The following is a 19274-nucleotide window of genomic DNA, read 5'->3' as shown; positions in this document are numbered from 1 at the left end:
CTACATGGAGGAAATTGGTGCAACACTGGCCATCCAGGTCAATAGGCAGAAAACCGTTCAGTTTCCGCTCACTGCCGTGGCACACCAGACACAAGATAGCCTGCTAAGATCTGAGCTTGGATAGGCCAAGGACAGCTCCTATTCCTTGTGGGTACAGGTGGCAAACACGGATTGCTCGCTACAACCTTAATATGAGCAGGACGCTGCCTGGTCTGGAGGAATTGATTATATTTTGGCTCCCACTTCCTCCATTTGTTATGGGAAGAGTTGCACTCAGCAAAATGGTTTAGTTGCCCAGATGCCTGTTTACCTTACAGAATGCTCTGTATGTGGTCCTGAGGTCCATGTACGCCAAATTAAACACTCTTCATGTGGCACTGGTGTGGGCCGGTAAGAGGACTCTGGTTCAACTGGATGTACTCAAGTTAGATACTGAGTTGGGGGAATGGGGTTACCCAATCTCCACCTGTATTACTTTGCGAGTCTTATTCAATATGTGGCACAGTGGTGCGACGATGGGCCAAATGCTGAAAAAAGCCTCTTGCAAAGCAAAATATAAACGCTGTGGGATAGCGTAACTGGATGGACGGAATGCGGAACCAATCAAACATTCACCCCCAGTCACAGATCTGGGTTTAATCCATCCATTATTTTGCTCACCATGCCACCCCAGTTTGAACCCAGCCATATGCAAATCAGTCTTGACCCTGTTCCTCATGGGAACAGTCCAGCCCGAACTGCCAGGCCAGGTTCTCCCTGGACCGGAAACAAGCATCCTGGGACCGGTTTCGGGGTTTCACCCCTCATCAGCCAGGCTAGCTTGAATCCAGTGGCACAGTGAGCCCGGGACCCACGTCTGGGCATACCCGGCGCACTTAGGGCGGCAAAAGCAAAGCAAAATATAAACGCTGTGGGATAGCGTAACTGGATGGACGGAATGCGGAACCAATCAAACATTCACCCCCAGTCACAGATCTGGGTTTAATCCATCCATTATTTTGCTCACCATGCCACCCCAGTTTAAACCCAGCCATATGCAAATCAGTCTTGACCCTGTTCCTCATGGGAACAGTCCAGCCCGAACTGCCAGGCCAGGTTCTCCCTGGACCGGAAACAAGCATCCTGGGACCGGTTTCGGGGTTTCACCCCTCATCAGCCAGGCTAGCTTGAATCCAGTGGCACAAAAAGTCTCTTGGGCACATGGGAGCTGAGACAGATTTACCCCAGTGCCTTATGAGGAGGTCAGGGATTCCAGCTGCGCATTCCTTTATTATCTGACAGGTAGTGGTCACCTGGGAACACAGAGTGGCCCAGGTGCTTCAGGGGGCTCCCTATGCTAAATTGCTAGCACTGGACTAGTTGCAGCCCTTTCGAGAGATTCCCTGCATGATGGATATGACTAAGTGGCTTGAAGGAGGCTGCTGTACAGCTGGAGACCTTTAGTTGAACAGAGTTTGTGCCACAGTGGAGGAGGCACTGGTTCTCTTTGATCACCACCACAGACAGTTTTTACAATATGCCAAAATATCTTGTGTATACCGAAAGATCTGGGCTGATTTCACCATGGAGCTGGTGGAATCGCAGACACTACTTTTAATGCCGGACCAGGATTGACATGGGGGGATGATATTGCGCTTCTATAATGCTCTGAATGGAGATCGCTGGATTGATGTGCCTGGAGTCCGGACCAGATGGGCTCCTGCCCTGCCGGATCTGTTAACTGACAGTGCGTGGAAGAGGGCATTGGCACAGGTCTGGGAGGTGTCCAGTAATGAGCGATTCAAATGGATTTAATTTTATTACTAACATCATGCTCACATGACTCCACCACGCTTACACAGAATTAATGGGTCTAGGTCGGAGGCCTGTCTAAGATGTGGGTGTTGCCAGCGAACTTCTTACACATGACGTGGCAGTGTAATAGACTGTGGGGTTATTGGAGGGAGGTTCTTCAAGCCCTACGAGAGGTCACAAGTGTGGCACTGGAGTTCTCCGTGGTACATTGTTTACTGGGGGTACTCCCGGCACCCAGACATGCAACCAAGATGAGCCACTGTTTTGCTCGTTTGGGCCTGGTGCTTGCTATGGCATGGGTGGCCATACATTCGATATAGCCCTCCGCACCGACTGCGCAGAGGTGGCTACTGGACCTACAGGAATGGGGTGTAGCAGAGGAGACTGAAGCTGGTGCACTCAGATGAACATGTGGAATTGGATTTCGAGTGTTGGACAGCCATGCTGGATTGCCTCATGGAGGTGGCACTGCCGTCAAGCAATCTACAGACCACCCCTCAAGGTCAAAGTCAGTCTCCGGTGTCCCCTGAAATGGAGTACTAGAATTTATATCCCCAGGGGGAAGTGGTTGTTGTGGATGCATGTGTGGAGGTCTCATTCATTGCAGGAGCAGTGAAAGCCAGGTGTGGCCGCATGGAGAATGATCTTATGGAATGGCTCTATGCCTCCCATCCCTTTCCCCTGGGTAGCAGCAGTCTCTTTGGGGTGGACATGGTTCCCTACCAGCAACTAGGTCATCTGTTTGTATTGTCCTCCCCAAACCACCAACCCCCCTCCTCAGCCACCTCCACTCCTAGTGATTGGGGAGTTCCCCAGGATTTAGCTGGAGGTTACTCCATCTCTGGGTACTAGTTAGGCACCCATTTCCTACCGCTACATGTTTATTGTTGGCATGGAAACTGAAAATGTTTGTTTGGAGTGATCTAAAAAGTCTTAACCAGAGCAGGTCTAATGCTACAGGGATGCTACTAAGATCTGCGCAGAAAGTCTATGCTCCGCTATCTGAGGGTATAATTGTATTTTATTGCTATGATTTGTGCATTGCTTTGCTCCCAATAAAACATGTTTAGAAAAAGAAACTAGGGCATTACTCCATCCTCTTCATTAGTAAGAGCATTCCTTGGAGGTCAGGAGAGTTTTTCACTTCTATCTAGGCAAGGCACAGACCTTACACAAATCTACCAAGCTCTTTATCAACTACGCTCATATTCTCCAAGGTTTGGCCACTTCAAAACAATCCATCTCTCAGCGGATGTATCATGCATATCACGTGTGTTAGACCTGGCAGCTTTTTGGCGTGTCTCCCCTGTCTTTTTGCCTTCTGACCTCCTGGTTTTGGACTCTGTTTTTGCTGGTTTACTGTCTCTGCGCACTTCACCACTGCTAATCAGTGCTAAAGTGCAAGTGCTCCCCATATAAATTGTACTGTGGACTGGTTTATCCATAATTGGCATATTTGATTTACTAGTAAGTCCCTAGTAAAGTGCACTAGAGGTGTCCAGGGCCTATAAATTAAATGCTACTAGTGGGCCTGCAGCACTGGTTGTGCAACCCACTTAAGTAGCTCTATAATCATGTCTCAGACCTACCACTGCAGTGTCTGTGTGTGCAGTTTTGACTGTAACTTCGACTTGGCAGGTGTACCCCCTTGCCAGGCCTAAACCTTCCCTTTTCTTACATGTAAGACACCCCTAAGGTAGGCCCTAGGTAGCCCCCAGGGCAGGGTGCAGTGTATGGTTAAGGTAGGACATATAGTAATGTGTTTTATATGTCCTGACAGTGAAATATTGCTAAATTCGTTTTTCACTGTTGCAAGGCCTGTCCCTCTCATAGGTTAACATGGGGGCTACCTTTAAATCTGATTAAAGTGTAGATTCCCGTTGGGGGCGGATGGACATGTGGAGTTTGGGGTTTCTAAGCTCACAATTTAAAAATACATCTTTTAGTAAAGTTGATTTTAAGATTGTGCGTTTGAAAATGCCACTTTTAGAAAGTAGGCATTTTCTTGCTTAATCCACTCTGTGACTCTGCCTGTTTGTGGATTCCCTGTCTGGGTCAGTTTGACAGTTGGGCTGTTCACACCTCTCCTCTAGACAGTGACACAAAGGGAGCTGGGGTGTAGCCTGCATATCTTGATTAGCCATCTGTGCTGGAGGGGAGGAGTGGTCACTCACACCTGAAAGGACTGTGCCTGCCCTCACACAATGCTGTCTCCGACCCCCTGGTGAGTGTCTGGGGCCTGGCCTGGACAAGGAAGGATCTTGCAAACACTTGAGACTTTGCTTTGAAGTTTGCAAACTTCAAAGGCAGAACTGGGTATAAGAAGCAGACCCAAAACCCCAGACTTTTAGAATCTTTCTGGAATCAAGAGGAACCTCTGCCCAGGAGAAGAGCTGAAGGAGGAGTACTGTCCCTTTGCTGTGTTGCTTTGCTGGACTGGCCTGCAGTTGCTGCTTCTGCCTGAAAAGAGTGCAAAGGGTGAACTTTGCTGTGTGTCCGGCTTGAGAAAATTCTCCAAGGGCTTGGAGTAGAGCTTGCCTCCTGTTGGAAGTTTCAGGGACACCAAAGACTTCAGTTTCCTCGACCTGCAGCACTGGGAACTGTGTGTTTTGTGCTGTTCAAGAGGAGAAACCACTGCAACGCCGGCAATGCCGCCACTGGCTTGCACCATGACCTGCCGACGCCGCACGGAGACACACTGCCCCGCTTCGCACCGCGACCCTGGTCTCACCGACGCCGTCATCGGACGACTTCACGAGCCGCTGCTCGCACCGCGACCTGAGGGCCCCGCACTCCGGCGTCACCTGCTCACACCGCAGCCTGGGCATCCCAGACGACGTCGCTCCTGCTGACACCGGCGCTGGTGCCTGCACCGTGGCCTGTGGACACCGCTCGTGAGGAGCACAAAGCACCGTCCCGTGCCACAGCTCTGGTTCACCGACGCCAGCAGCATCGGCTCCAGTGTCGTCACCAGGCATCCTTGCCTGCACCGTGGCCTGTGGACACCGCTCGTGAGGGTCACGAAGCACCGTTCCATCCCGCACCGATGGCTTGGCCTAACGACGACTGCGCTTCTGCAACAACGTCGCCGCTGCCTGCACTGTGACCTGTGGACACTGCACATTGCACCGCCCCGCTTCACACCGCAGCCCTGGTCTCACCGACGCCGCTGGACGCCATCACCGAGCCGTTGCCTGCACTGTGACCTGTGGGCACCGCACGTCGCATTGTCCCGCTTTGCACCGCAGCCTCAACGCCATCCCCGCCAGCGCACCTGATTTCATCAGCCCGGAGTTCGAACCCCGAGGTGCGTGACTTCAAGGGCCCGACGACTCCTGCACCGACTCTGGAACCGACGCCGGCGATGCCGCTCTCCAGAGCTCACCTCGAGGGTCACGACGCCCTGCGAATCCAAGGTACTGTTTGTGGGTCTTCCCGACACCGCAGCTGGCCCGCGACGCCGAGGCCAGCCTGAACTTTTGGTTTTGTTGTTCATGACGCCGTGATAGCCCCAGGTGGAGTTATCGACTTCAAGGAACTGTATTGTTAAGTACATCTTGCAGCATTCATATTTTTATTACTGTATGTTGGATTTTTATCATATTTGGTCTTGTTTTATATAGATAAATATTGGCTATTTTTCTAAAACTGGTGTGGTGTCCTTTTGTAGTGTTTTCACTTATTACTGTGTGTTATGTGCAAATGCTTTACACATTGCTTCTGAGATAAGCCTGACTGCTCGTGCCAAGCTACCAAGGGGGTGAGCAGGGGTTATCTGAGCGGGTATCTCCCTTATCCTGACTAGAGTGAGGGTCCCTACTTGGACAGGGTACAAACCGACTGCCAACTGGAGACCCCATTTCTAACAACGTGTTATCACATAGCTGCCAGGGAAACCCAGAACAAGTTTGGAAAGCAACTATCATAGCCTTGCTGAGAAACATTCCTATATTAGGCCTATGCAAGTTGGTTGTTGGAAGGCAGTACACCCTTCTATAAGACACTATTGTCTTGATTCAGATACAAAATTTGCCTTAGTGTAGGTCAAGCTACTCAGACATCTTTTTCGGTTTACTTTGTACTTAGAGTTCCTCTAGCCTCACTCTTCAAATGGAGTTTTTATACTATATGGTTGTCAGAAATGAGGTTTCAGGTTGGCTAGGTATGCACTTAAGCCAGGCAGAACCCACCACTCTAGTGAGGACAAGTCAGTTACACACCAAAGATAACCTGTGCTCACCCCCTGGTAGTTTGGCACAGAGCAGCAAGGCTTATCTCCAGAGGTCATGTGTAACGCATTTCTGCAACACACTCACACCAGTGACACAATAAGTACACCACAAAAGAGACTCCACACAGGGTCATATGGTAGATAGATATAATGTATCTTGTGCACAAACATCAACCACTATGACATTATTCATAAATAATGTGTGCCCTACACACAACCTGGGTCCATATTCATTATCTTGGCCAGGCAAGAATAAAGTTGTCATACATTGCAACATCAGGGCACGACACACAGCAGGTAGATTATAGCAGAGTACCCTTGAATCACCATGCACCACACATACTGTGCATATTATGCAAGTTATCATGATCGACTTGTTATCCTGACAAGGTAAAAATCAGAACAACATATATCAGTAATCTACTTCGCAAGTGGAGTGAGAAAAATAGGTCATGTTATATGTAATGAGTAAACAATATAAAAATATCACTTTACATCACATGAATCACCCTATTATCACCACCATATAGGGCGCCGCACACCCATGCTACCACTAAACTTTATGAGATAGCACATGAATTACCAAGGGTCCTTATAGGTATGCAAATCATTACAAGATTACATGGTACAGCGCACCTGCACTTCTGTGAGATGTGATACTGTGATTAAGTGAACCCTGTATGCCGCAGGTTCCCCCCTGCATGCCTATCACATGTTTTAGGGCAGTTCCAGGAACCCTGCTAAGATCCGGAGCGGGGTCCTGTCAGTGGGCTCACCCTGCCAGGCAGAACTATACAAAGGCCAACTGATCCGAAATGCTGGGGAACACACTTCGCTCAAACCCTGGTGGACCCAGAGCCTTGTGGGGCCTCACCGATCACCACTGACATTTCATAGGTACATAGTCGCCCCACCCTGCCAAAGACCGGAGGAGCGAGGGATGTATTGATGGCCCTCCCCCGCCCACAGCCCCACTCTCCCTCTGTACCTTACAGGGACTCGGAGGATGCTCTGTAGACCACTAAGGACTCCTTTCACCGGCCCAGGCAGCATTGGTGGCCCTTTGTTTTCTTGGCAGTGTTTGTCCACAGCAGCCGGAGGCTCGTCTGCTCATGCCCGCCCTGACTGTGCAGCGCATGTTGTTTTCAGGGCATATCGGTCCTGGTGCAGCCCTCCCCCTTCAGGGCAAAGCAAGATCTGCTCCGTTGCACGGCTCATGGCTTCTTTCTTACTGGAGGGACCGCGTTGAGGGCGATTCCCTTAGGGCTGCGGTTGCGGCTACAGGCAGGATCCTTAGGCATGGTACCAGTCTCCGCCGGATTGCCTGCTGCAGCACCACCGTCGGGGGTAGCAGGGAAGAAACACTAGCAGAAGTTCCTGAAGGCAACTAAGAGCACTCCATTGCACTATCTTGGGAAATTTGGGTCAGCGCCCACCACGAGCTGGGTAAAGCAGGGCATAGATTAGAGTCCTCACCAGGTGCATGGCACAGTAAGCCACAAAGACCGAAGTGCTCACTATGCACTACTTGGGGGCACTTGAGTGGCCGGACACAGGGTCCCATGGCCAGTGCTGGGGCAGCTCCCAGCCCCAGGAGAACACTCAGGGTACAGAGCAAGGAGTACAAAGCCGGCAGGCCAGCATACAATAAGGCCAACGGTTCCTGTGGCAGTTCCTCCTGGCAGCACCTCAATGCCTTGGGTAGTCCAAGGTAAGGGAGCAGGCTGGAAGCAGGGCAACAGCAGAAAAGCAATCCAATGAGTGCTTTGTGCTTCCCAGAAAATTGTAGGTAGCAGGGCAACAACAGAGGTTCAGTCCCAGTCCTAAAGTGCCCTAAAAACATGGGAGTCAGAGCCCCTGTACGTATCCTGCAAAATTTATTTTTTTAAGGGGTAACTTCAAAGTAATCCTTTCAAGTGTAACACAAGCCCTTTCACGCCATCTCTGACTCAAGACATCAGTGGGGGGTAATCAGCCCATTGTGTGAGGGAGGGCAGAGCCTAGTGACATGTAATGGGTGAACGACCCTCCCACTTCTCAGTCCAGGATGACTATCAGTATGCAGATGGATGCAGATGCCTCTTCTGTCACACCTAGCCCTCCTGTGTTATTGCTGTCTGGAAAGTAAGCACCAAGTGTAGCTGTCACTCTGCCTTAGACGGGGACTGGAGTCAGGCTGCAAAATATAAGCACAGCGGAATGCCCACCTTCTAAAAGTGGTATTTCTAAAATAGTAATGTACAATCCAGCTATGCCAGAAAGCAGGATTTATCACTACCATACCCACGCTACTCCCCACAGATCAGAAATTACCACTTAGACATATATATGGGGAATTTCCAATGCTAACCTATGAAAGAAGCAGCCCTCACAGGGGAAATGTCCTAAACAACGCGGTCTAAGCCATGCGGACGTTTAACACGCAAGCGGAACAACGCTTGACTAAACCATGACTGCCTTTTTCTCTGCCTTAACCACACATGAGTGTGTGTGGTTACGGCAGAGATAAGGCAGACTAGTGGTGCGGAGAGAAGAGCAGGAAGGACTGGGAGAGGGTGAGGCAAGTGGGGCTGGCGAAGGGTTGGAGGGTAGTTTTTAGGGGTTAATTTAGGACTTAGGGTGGGTGGGGAGTCGGGGTACTTTATTTTTTAGGGGTGGGTGGGGGTAAGTTATTTTATAGGGCTTAGGGTGGGTGTGGGGTTGTGCTAGGTTATTTTTTAGGGCTTAGGGCGGGTGGGGGTTGGGGCAGTTTAGTTATTAGGGGAGGGGGAAGGTTTTAGAGCTCAGGGCGGGTGGGGGGTGTCGGGTAGTTTAGTGGTTACGGATGGGGGAGGTTTTAGGTCTTAGGGGGTGAGGGTAGTTTTTTTTTATTTAAACGTGGGCCAGGGTTTTTGGGGGCGAGGTTTTTAGGGGTGGGTGTAGTTTTGGGCCTCACGGCGGGTGGGGGGAGGGGCTAAGGTCGTTTTTTAGGTTAAGAGGGAGGGTTGTAAAAAACAACCACACATGCCGTTTCCACATATTCCTTTACTAAGCATACTTTTACAATGAAATTAGTTGTAAAAGGCATGCATGGAAAAGACACGGTTGTAGTTCCGACCGCTGGAAGTAAACTGCACATGCAGGCACTGCAGTGGCAGGCCTGAGACAAATTTGAAAGGCTAGTTCTGTGGATGGTGCAGTCAGTGTTGCAGGCCCACTAGTAGTATTTAATTTACAGGCCCTTGGTATTTGGAATACCATTTTACAAAGGACTTACAGGTAAATTAAATAACCCAAACAGGTGTAAGCCAATTATAGCAAGTTTTAGGGGAGAGAGACCACATACATTTTAGCACTGGTTAGAAGTGATAGAATGCCCGGAGTCTTAAAGCCAACAAAAAGAGGCTCAGAAAGGAAAGAAGTTTGGGGATAACCCTGCAGAAAGAGCCGTTTTCAACAATGCCTAAGAGCCACAAGAGTTGTTTTTTTTTTGGCTTGCTTCTCTAGTTCTAAATTTATTACTATCAATTAACATAACTTGATGGAGAAGAAATGGTAATTTACTCTAAAGTCACGGCTCTGTGTTGTAGGAATCTTCAATGAAGGTACAAACCACCCTACGTTCTCCCTGACTTTCTTAGGGTATGTGGTTAAAAAACTTCTGGTATATGTTCATAATCCCCACTATTCTTGTCAGAAAGAACTGACTGAGGCAACTGCCAGTAAAAGACATTATGAGTAGTGGGAGTCCTGGGAGCCTTAAAGGGACAGGTCGCTGCTTCCAAGGCTATTAATTATAGAATTAAAAATACCAGCTGTTATGACAAAATTACTTTTGGAACATCCAATTTTCATTAAATACGTTTCTAGCATAGTCAACTTGTTCTCATTTGTATAATTGTACTTTGTTTTAGAAAAGTCACTGTGGGATGAAAAGTATTTCGCCATCAAGTTACTGAGTCGGGAGGGTCTTGATGTAAGCGAGTGCCTGAAAGATGTGAAGGAGGGAGAACGTGCCATGGAAATACAACACAAAATCTGTATGCCGAGACGACAGACTAGCGGATGATTTAGCAGGCTGATTAGAATGTGTTCAGAATCCATCAGATCCACCCATGATCACACCTCCCTCCCCCCTCAGAAAAATATGGCAGACATGATGCTGCTTACATTGCTGAATGCCGGTACTATAAAATGGAATTAATCTACAATTTGTTATATGTGGTGGTACCGCATGAAGAAAGGGCACATTAACAATGATTTTGACCCTAGCTGATTCCTGTTTACTTCTCCATATATTCTTCTCCTCTATTATCCACGTTTATCAGTGTATTTATCAGTATTAAAGTCCCAGGTCGATAGAGAATATGTTGAATTGTGTAGGTGTAGTTCAAAGAAGTATTTTTAAAAACTGGATAACATCATTTACAAGCTTTTAGAAAGAAGAAGGGCAAAATAAATTCAGAAAAGAGCCAATAAATCGTACCTTTGCATAATTCTCAGTGTTTTTTTGTTATTTTTACTACTCTGGAACAGCACTCTTCGGCTTTTGTACCCATGGACCATTTTCAGCATATAAAGCAGAAAATATTTTGTTTTATTGTTATATAATTTGCTTTCACAGTATTGCCATTTTGTTGTCTAAACGGTTATCTAATTTAAGTTAATGGAGTGTCTCTTAAAATACCAATGAATGCCCCAAGAGGCTACCTACGTCAGTTACCCATAGTAGTTTTTGCATGAAAATCTAGCATTATAGTCACATTTCAATCTCACTGCTCTGCTCGTAAACAGCCTACGCAGACATTTGCTTTCATCATTGCGGCACTATATCAGCTCATTCATTCACTGAAATCTATTACCTGGTTAATCAAATTGATTGTATTCTCAAACATTTCAGCAGCTTCCCTCTTCTTAGCATCGGTTTCATGTTTTGCCAGCTGGCGTATTGTTTCTTCTGCAGATTTACTAAACAATACCTAAAAAGAGAGCATTTCTAATGGTGAATTGAAAACGACACACTATATTCAATGACACTGCATGCACATTAACACAATTTGCTTTTTATTCTTCTCTTGGATGTTGCAAATATATATGTAATAATATTACCTTTAAAGCGGTTCAGAAGTGCATTTAAAACACAGAAAATAATATTTTTATCAACATACACCAGTCCTCAGTGAATCAGTACACTGGACAAATCTAACAAAAGAAAAATGGTTTATAGACTGAAGTTAGTCATATCAGGAGTGGTTTCAACAGGCAATGTAGAGTATCTGGGCAGAAAATTTAGTAAGCAAAGGCTGGTATTTTGCATAGACATCTAGCACCAATGGCAGCCATTGAGGAGTGATCATGAGGGGGGAATAAAGTGATTGAAGCAGTAGGTGCCAATGATCAAATAGGCAGCACCATGTAAAGTTGGAAGCCTGATCTTAGATAATCCAAATAGCAAGGCATTTCCAAAGTCTAACTGGACAGTCCAATCTGGATAGGTACAGAGCTTCAAAAGACGATTTGAAACCAGCCTTGGGAATTGCATTTTTAAAGTATTTTATAGATCTGTGATACTGGGCATTTTTGGTCATATTCTAAACACGGACGTTGAGGCCACGGTGTCAGGTCTGATTTCGGAGGACTGGAGCATTAAACCCTGTTTTCATTTTCAGGTCTCGCTGGCAGATGGCATTAGCTGTCTTTTCAGAAGAAACCTACCGCTTTCAACATATACTTGTAGAAGGCTTTGTCTGCCCTCTTGCTTGTAGTGAATAGCTGTCTTGTCTTTCTCAGTTCCCTGCTCCTGATTCAATGACTTTCCTCCCTAGTCTGTTGTTTGTCCTACTCAAGAACCACTTAGGTCTCACTGTGTTTTGCCTGGATGAGTTGTATCATTACACTGCTGATATCAAGATTTGTACTACAACTGATGAGAGATTATGTTCTCTCCCTCTCCTTGCTCTTCCTCCCCTTTACAGTCCCCACTCTATTTAAATTGCAACCATCCAGCGTCCTCTTGTGGTCCTGTGCTCTGACCCCCACCAACACAGGGTTAGGTGTCCACCTGAGAGGGGTTTAAAACCGTTTCAAGACGCCTATCCATGACCACACATACACAGTAGCCACCTTGTAATTGTTTTCCTTATGCTTTATAAAAAAACAAATCAAAATGATGGTGTATAAGCATGCAGATGCTAGGCAGACATCTGGTAAGTATTTTTCATAAAGCATAAGAAAAATTATTGCATGATGACCACAGAGCGCACATGCATATTGGCCATCTTGTGATGTTTTTTCTTAAGCTTTATGAAAAAGCATTACAAGATGCCTACTGTGCATGTGCCCACATGCACAGCACTCATCTCAATGTTTTTTCACAAAGAAGATGGCCATCGTATAGGCGCATACTCTCTGGCCATCTTGGGGGGGGTGGGGGGGAATGCTGACAAATAGGTCAGGCTTTGCTAAGGTTTTCTTAAGGTGTGATTAGTTAAGTTGTTTGGACTGAAGCAGACCAAATCAATTTGATATTGCAAGTCAAGATTATTTGGCAAGACAGAGTTCAGAAAACTCCAAATACAAGGTACACATTATTTATATCTTAACTAAGTTTTCTAAAAGTAAATTCAAACAAAGCAACACGCTCTTGCGTGCTGACATCATCAGACGTCACTATGGGGGGGGTCTGGGTGGAAGGGGAAGAGATTCCCCTTCCAGCCCTGACGGGGGGGGGGGTGAGGGCTGGTAAATGGACATAATGGTTACGTCAATGGCGCCTCACAGGCGCAGCCATGTACGTAGCAATTATGTCCATGGTGAGCAAGGGGTTAAAGCCAAAGTAGTCGAACACTAATACTTAGCAATCATGTAAAAAGCATTTGCAAAGCCAATCGGATTGGGCTATTTGATGTGCACATGCTGCAGTGGCTTTATGTTAGCTAAAGCCTTACCCCCACAGAGCTATGTTATCCATCACAGGCTGGTACTGCATATTAAGACATTTGTGTTTGGTTGTGTAGATCATCTACTGTTTCTTAATGTTTTGAGGTAGGAACAATAAAGGATGTGGGCAACTTCACAGTTTTCTGCTTTCTTAAGTTACTGGTCATTTAGAAATCAACACCTGTCACTAGTGTTGCCTCGGAGCACACTTTCCTTTTTACAGTTGGTTGGAAGATGGAGCCAACCTTGCCCAAATGACTGCCACCCAGAGTCTCCATGCCATTCTGAAAAGTTGTTGGCTAGACCCCACATGAGCTTTAGCCACGTGGAATGTTTTGTTGAAAGGACAGGGTAAAGATTCACTTTAAAAGGTTGTTGTGTCATAGCATCGTATTAATTTGGTACTTATTTGATTTTTTGTGAGGCACCTCTAGACCCCAAAGCCATTTCAGAACACTTTACTGGGAAGAAATGTGCGTAGTCAAGTTTTTTCACCATAGTGACAACAAAAGATGCTTCAAACCGAGGTTAGCTTCATCTGCATACCACACCCTTGTTCAGCTAGGTGTCATGTCTTCTTTTTCTCAGATTTTCACTCCAGTTTACTATTTCTTATCAATAACTAAAACAAATATTTAAGAGGATAATTTATGTAAACAGTGTTCTTCTCCAATAGAGATTCTTGAACTGTTAAAAGGATGCCATTTTGTTCTCAGTTTGATGTAATTTGAGGCTATTTTCTCCCCTCACTGGGATATTTAAAAAAAAGTTGCTTTACAATACCAGGCTCTAACACATACTCTGTGAACTCAGTATAAGGTACTTAGCATGTCGAGACGAAAACGCCAGAAGTTGGGGTTAGTGGTCCCATTAAAGGGCACAAGGTACAAGCATAGTAAAGAATTTGTTACTTACTCAGTAACCATCCGTACGTGGCATGTAGATTCAGGTACTCCCACACTCCTCCCTGGACACCTGTGGCCATTGCAGTTACTTATATTGGTTATTTTCACTACATACATTTAGCACGTCAGCGCATTATTTACATTAACTTTACACTCTTTTCTCACCTGCCTTAGGGAAAATAATCCAACAATAGAGGCGATGCCCATGCACATTATTACAGAGAGAAGTCACTCAATCTCGTGACTCGAAAGACTTCTTCGAAGAAAAACACTTTGCACAAATCCGCGCCCCACATTAAATGGCAGGAGTATGCAGCGCACGCAAATCTACAACACTGCATGCTTACTGGGTAAGTAACAAATTCCTTACCATGCTTGTACCTTGTGGCCTTTAATGGGACCACTAACCCCAACTTCCGGAGTTTCGTCTCGACTCGATCGATAGCCTGTGTGGCTGTGATACACATGCTCTGCAGACTGTAAAGCAGTTCCTCCTAAGAAGGAGTGGCTAACCTGTGGGTGTTTCAGTGGTTTGAAATAAGTATGTAGCCCTGCCTATATTGGCTTTTTGATGTTCTAATACATCCACACAATAATGTTTGGTGAAATTGTGTGTTGTGGACCATGCAACTGCCTTGCATATGTCAGCTATGGGAATGTTTCCTAAAAGGCCATGGTTGCTAACTTTTTGTGAGTAGAATGAGCTCTGGAAGAAACACGTAAAGTTTGTTTGGCCTTAGCATATCGAGTTTGAATGCATTTCACTATTCATCTAGCTATGCCTTATTTGGATATACGGTTGCCTTTGTGTGGTGGTGAAAAGGCGACAAAAAGTTGTTTACACTTTCTAAAAAATGTTGTTTCACAAATGTAGATCATAAGTGCTCCTTTAACCTGTAATGTGTAAAGATCTCTTTCTGCAACAGAATCTGGTAGAGGGAAAAAACTGGCAACTTGATAGATTGCTTGAGATAAAATTGAGATACAACCTTAGGTAAGAATTTAGGGTTGGTATGAAGAACCACCTTATCTCTGTGTATTTGGAAAAATGGTTCTTCTAAGGTTAAAGCATGGAGTTCACTAAGATGCCTAAGTGAAGTGATGGTGACATAGAATGCCACTTTCCAAGATAGATATTAAAGAGGGCATGAGTGTAGAGCAGTGGTTCCCAACCTTCAGACTTCTGTGGACCCCCACTTTATTCATTACTGGAACCCGGCGACCCTCGCTGAATCCTTATTGGAATCCGGGGACCCCTCACTGAGTCATTAATGGAAGCCAAGGACCCTGGCCTAAACATTGTCAATTATTTGAACCGCAAACAATACACATAAATACTGAAACAAACGTTTATCAAACACATACACACATGATAATACATTTTATTTAATTTACGAATAAAAAAAAAAAAACTAATTTTAATGGGAAGGTTGGAGCTTTTGAAAATTTAATTGAAGCTACACATCGTCCATAATATATTCTTTTTGATGCACCTTTACTGCTCCCACCAATCAATCTGAGGATACTTATTTAATTTTTACCCTCCAATTTCAAACTCCTTGACACTTAAAGTACGTTTTCTAATTTTCAATTGTACATTTTGCCACTTTATTTATATACACTTTATTAATCTGTTAAATATTATTTACTTTTCTAAGCAGTCACGGACCCCCCTGAGGAGGCATCGCGGACCCCCAGGGGTCGCTGGACCACAGGTTAGAAACCACTGGTGTAGAGTCTTAAATGGCAGACCCAAGAGTCTTGTAAGTAGTACATAAACATTCCAAGAAGGTGACAGAAGATTTATTGGTGGAATCATTTGTTTGAGCCCTTCCATGAAGGCTTTGATGACTGGAATTTTGAAAAGCCAAAGGTGCTGCCTTTGTAGGTAAGCAGCTTTTTCAGCAAGATGCAACCGTACAGAGGTGCATGCTGAGCTTGCCCTTTGAAAGTGAAGTAACAGACAATGTTTTGCACTGTGGCTTGAAAGGGTCAATATGTTTTGAGTGACAATAGTAAATAGAACATTTTCTTTTTGCTGCATAACATGCTCTAGTGGTGGGTTTGCATGCTTCCTGAAGAATGTCCATACATTCTTGTGGCAAGTTTACAGAAGCCAAACTATATGACCTCAGGTTGAGGGATTTCAGATCTGGGTGTCTGATTTGTCCTTGCTCCTGAGTGAGAAGGCCAGACCTGTTGGGGAGCTTCTCATGCGGAACTACTTAGAGATTTAGTAGTGTTATAAACCAGGGCTGGTGAGCCCAAGTGGGAGCTAACAGTATTATTGTAAGAGACGTTTGTCTGAGCTTCCGAACCAGAAATGGAGTGGTGGAACAGTGTAGGCAAATAGCCCCAACCAAAGCATCCATAGTGCGTTGCCCTTGGACAGTGAGTATGGAAATCTGGAGGCAAAGTCTGGCCATTTTGCATTTTCTGCTGTGTGAGAAAGGTTTATTTGTGGGAACCCCGACTTTTGAAAGTTGGGTTGAAGGACTTGTGGGTGGAGTTCCCATTCACGGAATTGTTCCCATTCACGGAATTGTTGCTGCATCCTGCTGAGCAGGTCTGCAAAGTCAATGTCCGTTCCCAGAATGTATTCTACTAAAAGGTGAATGTTGTGATGTAGAGCCCTTTTGCAGATGGTCGGAGACAGCTGTGAGAGTTGTGGAGACTGTCCCCCTTCTATGTTTTTGTAAGTAATACATGGCTGTCATCTTGCCCGTCCGGACTAGGACAACCTTGTGAGACAGGTGAGGTAGGAATGATAGGTGAACAGCTTGAAGCTCTAGGTAACTGATGTGGAGAGACTAGTGCTTGACATCCCATAGGCCCTGCACTGAAAGGTCTTGTGATGCATCTGTTGTGAGTATGAGTTGGGGAACAGGGTCAAGAAATAGCCGCCCCTTTGATAGGTTGTTGTTGTTCCATCATTGCAGAGAATGGTGAGTGTGGTGGTCTACTAGCACTAGATCTTCGAAGTGACCCTGTGACTGAGTCCACTGGCGAGCTAGGGATTGCTGTAATAGACGCATGTGTATGCCATCATACCCGGTAGATGCATACCCAACCTCACTGTGAGTTGGTGGCTGGTTTGAAATTGAGGCAATGTTGCTTGAAAGTTTGGAATTCTCACGGGATTGGGATAAGCTAATTCTAACTGTGTTTAGGATCTCTCCTAAATATGGTTGAACCTGTACTGGCTGCAGGTGAGACCTGGGGATGTTGACAGTAAGCTCTAGGGTGTGAAGAAGATCTATTGTCATTTGAATGTATCATTGACATTGCTGTTGAGTGCTGACTTCGGTAAGTCAGTCATCTAGGGAAAGGAAGACGTGGACATTTTGTTTGCGTAGATGAGCTGCGACGACTGCTAGGCATTTGGTGAACACGCAACATGCAGTGGTTATCCCAAATGGTAATGTTTGCCTGCCATGACAAATCATAGGTATTTGCGATGGGCTGGATCTATTGGCATGTGGAAATAAGAGTCCTTCTGATCTAATGTTGCCATGAAGTCGACTTCCTGGAGCAGTGGGATGAAATCCTGTAAGGTGACCATGTGAAACTGCTCTGATAGGATGTATTTGTTTAAAGACCTGAGATTTAAGGTTGGCCTTATTGACCCGTTCTGTTTTGGGATTAGGATGTAGAGAGAGTATACCCGGAGCCCTGCTGTTGAGGAGGAATGGGTTCTAAAGCCCCTCTGGGATGAAGGGCTTGGACTTCCTGCTTGAGCAGTGTTTGATGTTCCTGCGTTAATCCGTGGAGTGTTAAGCTGTGTGGTAATAAGATCCAGACAACAGCCCTGTTGGATTATAGCTAACACACATTTGTCTGTGGTGATGGTATTCCAGACCGGGTGGAAAAATTGTAATCTGCCCCCAACAGGTATTGTGTGGTCAGGAGAGGAAGAGGGTAGCCCATATCATAACAGGCCAATAGGGTCTAAGAACTGGCAATATGCCAATGGTTGGCAGCCTGAGCTGCAACCCTCTTCCCTGCGGCATCCATGCACTTTATATCTCAGTATTGGAGGGGTGGGGGTGGGGGGGTGGCTTAGTATCCCCAGTCGCCTGAGAATTGTCCCTCTGTGTGCTGTAGTGGTTACGATGGAGACCAGCACCACTTGGCTCCTAATAAATATAGGGTCTGATGACACTGCCCTATATTTCTTATCCACCCTAGCAGTGATGATCCTGGCCCTAACAGAAGCCTTAAAGAAGTAATCTGCATGTCTCATCATGATTGAGAGCGGGATCATCTATGTCATACATGTCCCATGGATAGGGATCACCTAGTGGCCCTCTAGCTCACCAGTGTCATACTGTGGTGACCCCTGAGGTGAAATGTCCTGGGGTTTGTGTGGTGGTGACAATAACTGAAGAGAATGACGGGGTGGAGGTGTGGAAGGAGGTGGGAGAAAGGCAGGGCTAGTGGCCTTATCCTTGGTTTTCTTCCTAGATGGAAGTGGGATGTCCAGTGCCTCCTCAACATTAATTTCCTTTTTAGAGGTGGAGGAGAGGGAGGTGTAGCAATAATCCAATCAGTTCCTACTTGGAACTGGATTTTTGGCTGCAGTATGGTCAGCTTTTCTAAAATAGGCTTGATCGGAGATGTTGAAGCCAATGAAGCTGAAGTGACTTTCAGCTCTGAAGGTTTTTGGAACCAAGGATTTTGGCTTTGATGCCCGAGGCTTGGTCGGGCTGAGGGGGTCGACTGCCACAATAGCACCGAAGGTCAAGTAGGTACCAGAACTGTTCTCGGTTCGACGAGATCGATGCCGACGGCATGGCCTGCTGTGAATCTTCGGTGCAGGGCCTGAGGTCGGGGCGTCCGAAACAGTTTTTCTGATTCGACCATGGCCAAAAGTCAGTGGTGGACAATGACCTCTAAGAGGTCATTGAAACGTAAGGTTTTTTGGTCAGCTCGATTGGAATGGCAGGGGTTGCAGTACTCACACGTTGAGCAGATGGAACTTCCTGCATCTCGAAGTCTACCTCAATGTAAGAGCTGGCGCTCTAGTCGAGGGAGAAGGCCTCCATTTCCGCGACAGATGGTTCTTCCTGGGTGTGTTCTTCGCCGAAGATGTCTGGAGTGTCATCGGTGGCCCTTTGTGACATTTTGAGGCGACGAGCCCTGTGGTCCCGTAGAGTTTTGTTCGACCGAAATGACTTACACGCGTCGCAGTCAACTTCTTTGTGGTCGAGTGAAAGACACAAATTAAACATCCGATGTTGGACGTGGGCAGAACCTAAAAGGAACGTGTTTCATCACCAGCAATGCATTTTTAGAGGGGCTGGTAACATGCTAAAGGTATGCCCCAACAGGCATTGCCCCGAAGGGCTCTCGGTCGAAGGAATTCCAACCGGTGAGATTTTCGGGAGGCGCACATGTAGAAAAGTGCGAACGATAACAATATTATC

General features: G+C 46.2%; 1 protein-coding gene across 2 annotated transcripts in view; it reads right to left on the bottom strand.

Moving 5' to 3' along the window:
- PGM3 (phosphoglucomutase 3) overlaps positions 1-19274 on the bottom strand; it is a 328635-nt gene that overhangs the window by 112038 nt on the left and 197323 nt on the right. For both annotated transcript variants that reach the window (XM_069235611.1, XM_069235610.1), the window contains one exon: positions 10867-10983. In XM_069235611.1, the coding sequence (XP_069091712.1) occupies positions 10867-10983 (117 nt within the window). The remainder of the gene's footprint in view (positions 1-10866; positions 10984-19274) is intronic.

Source organism: Pleurodeles waltl, chromosome 5 (genome assembly GCF_031143425.1).
Source record: "Pleurodeles waltl isolate 20211129_DDA chromosome 5, aPleWal1.hap1.20221129, whole genome shotgun sequence".
In the NCBI taxonomy this organism is placed as follows: Eukaryota; Metazoa; Chordata; class Amphibia; order Caudata; family Salamandridae; genus Pleurodeles; species Pleurodeles waltl.
The sequence above is the reverse complement of the archived record's forward strand: the minus strand, read 5'-3'. Positions and strand labels throughout refer to the sequence as shown.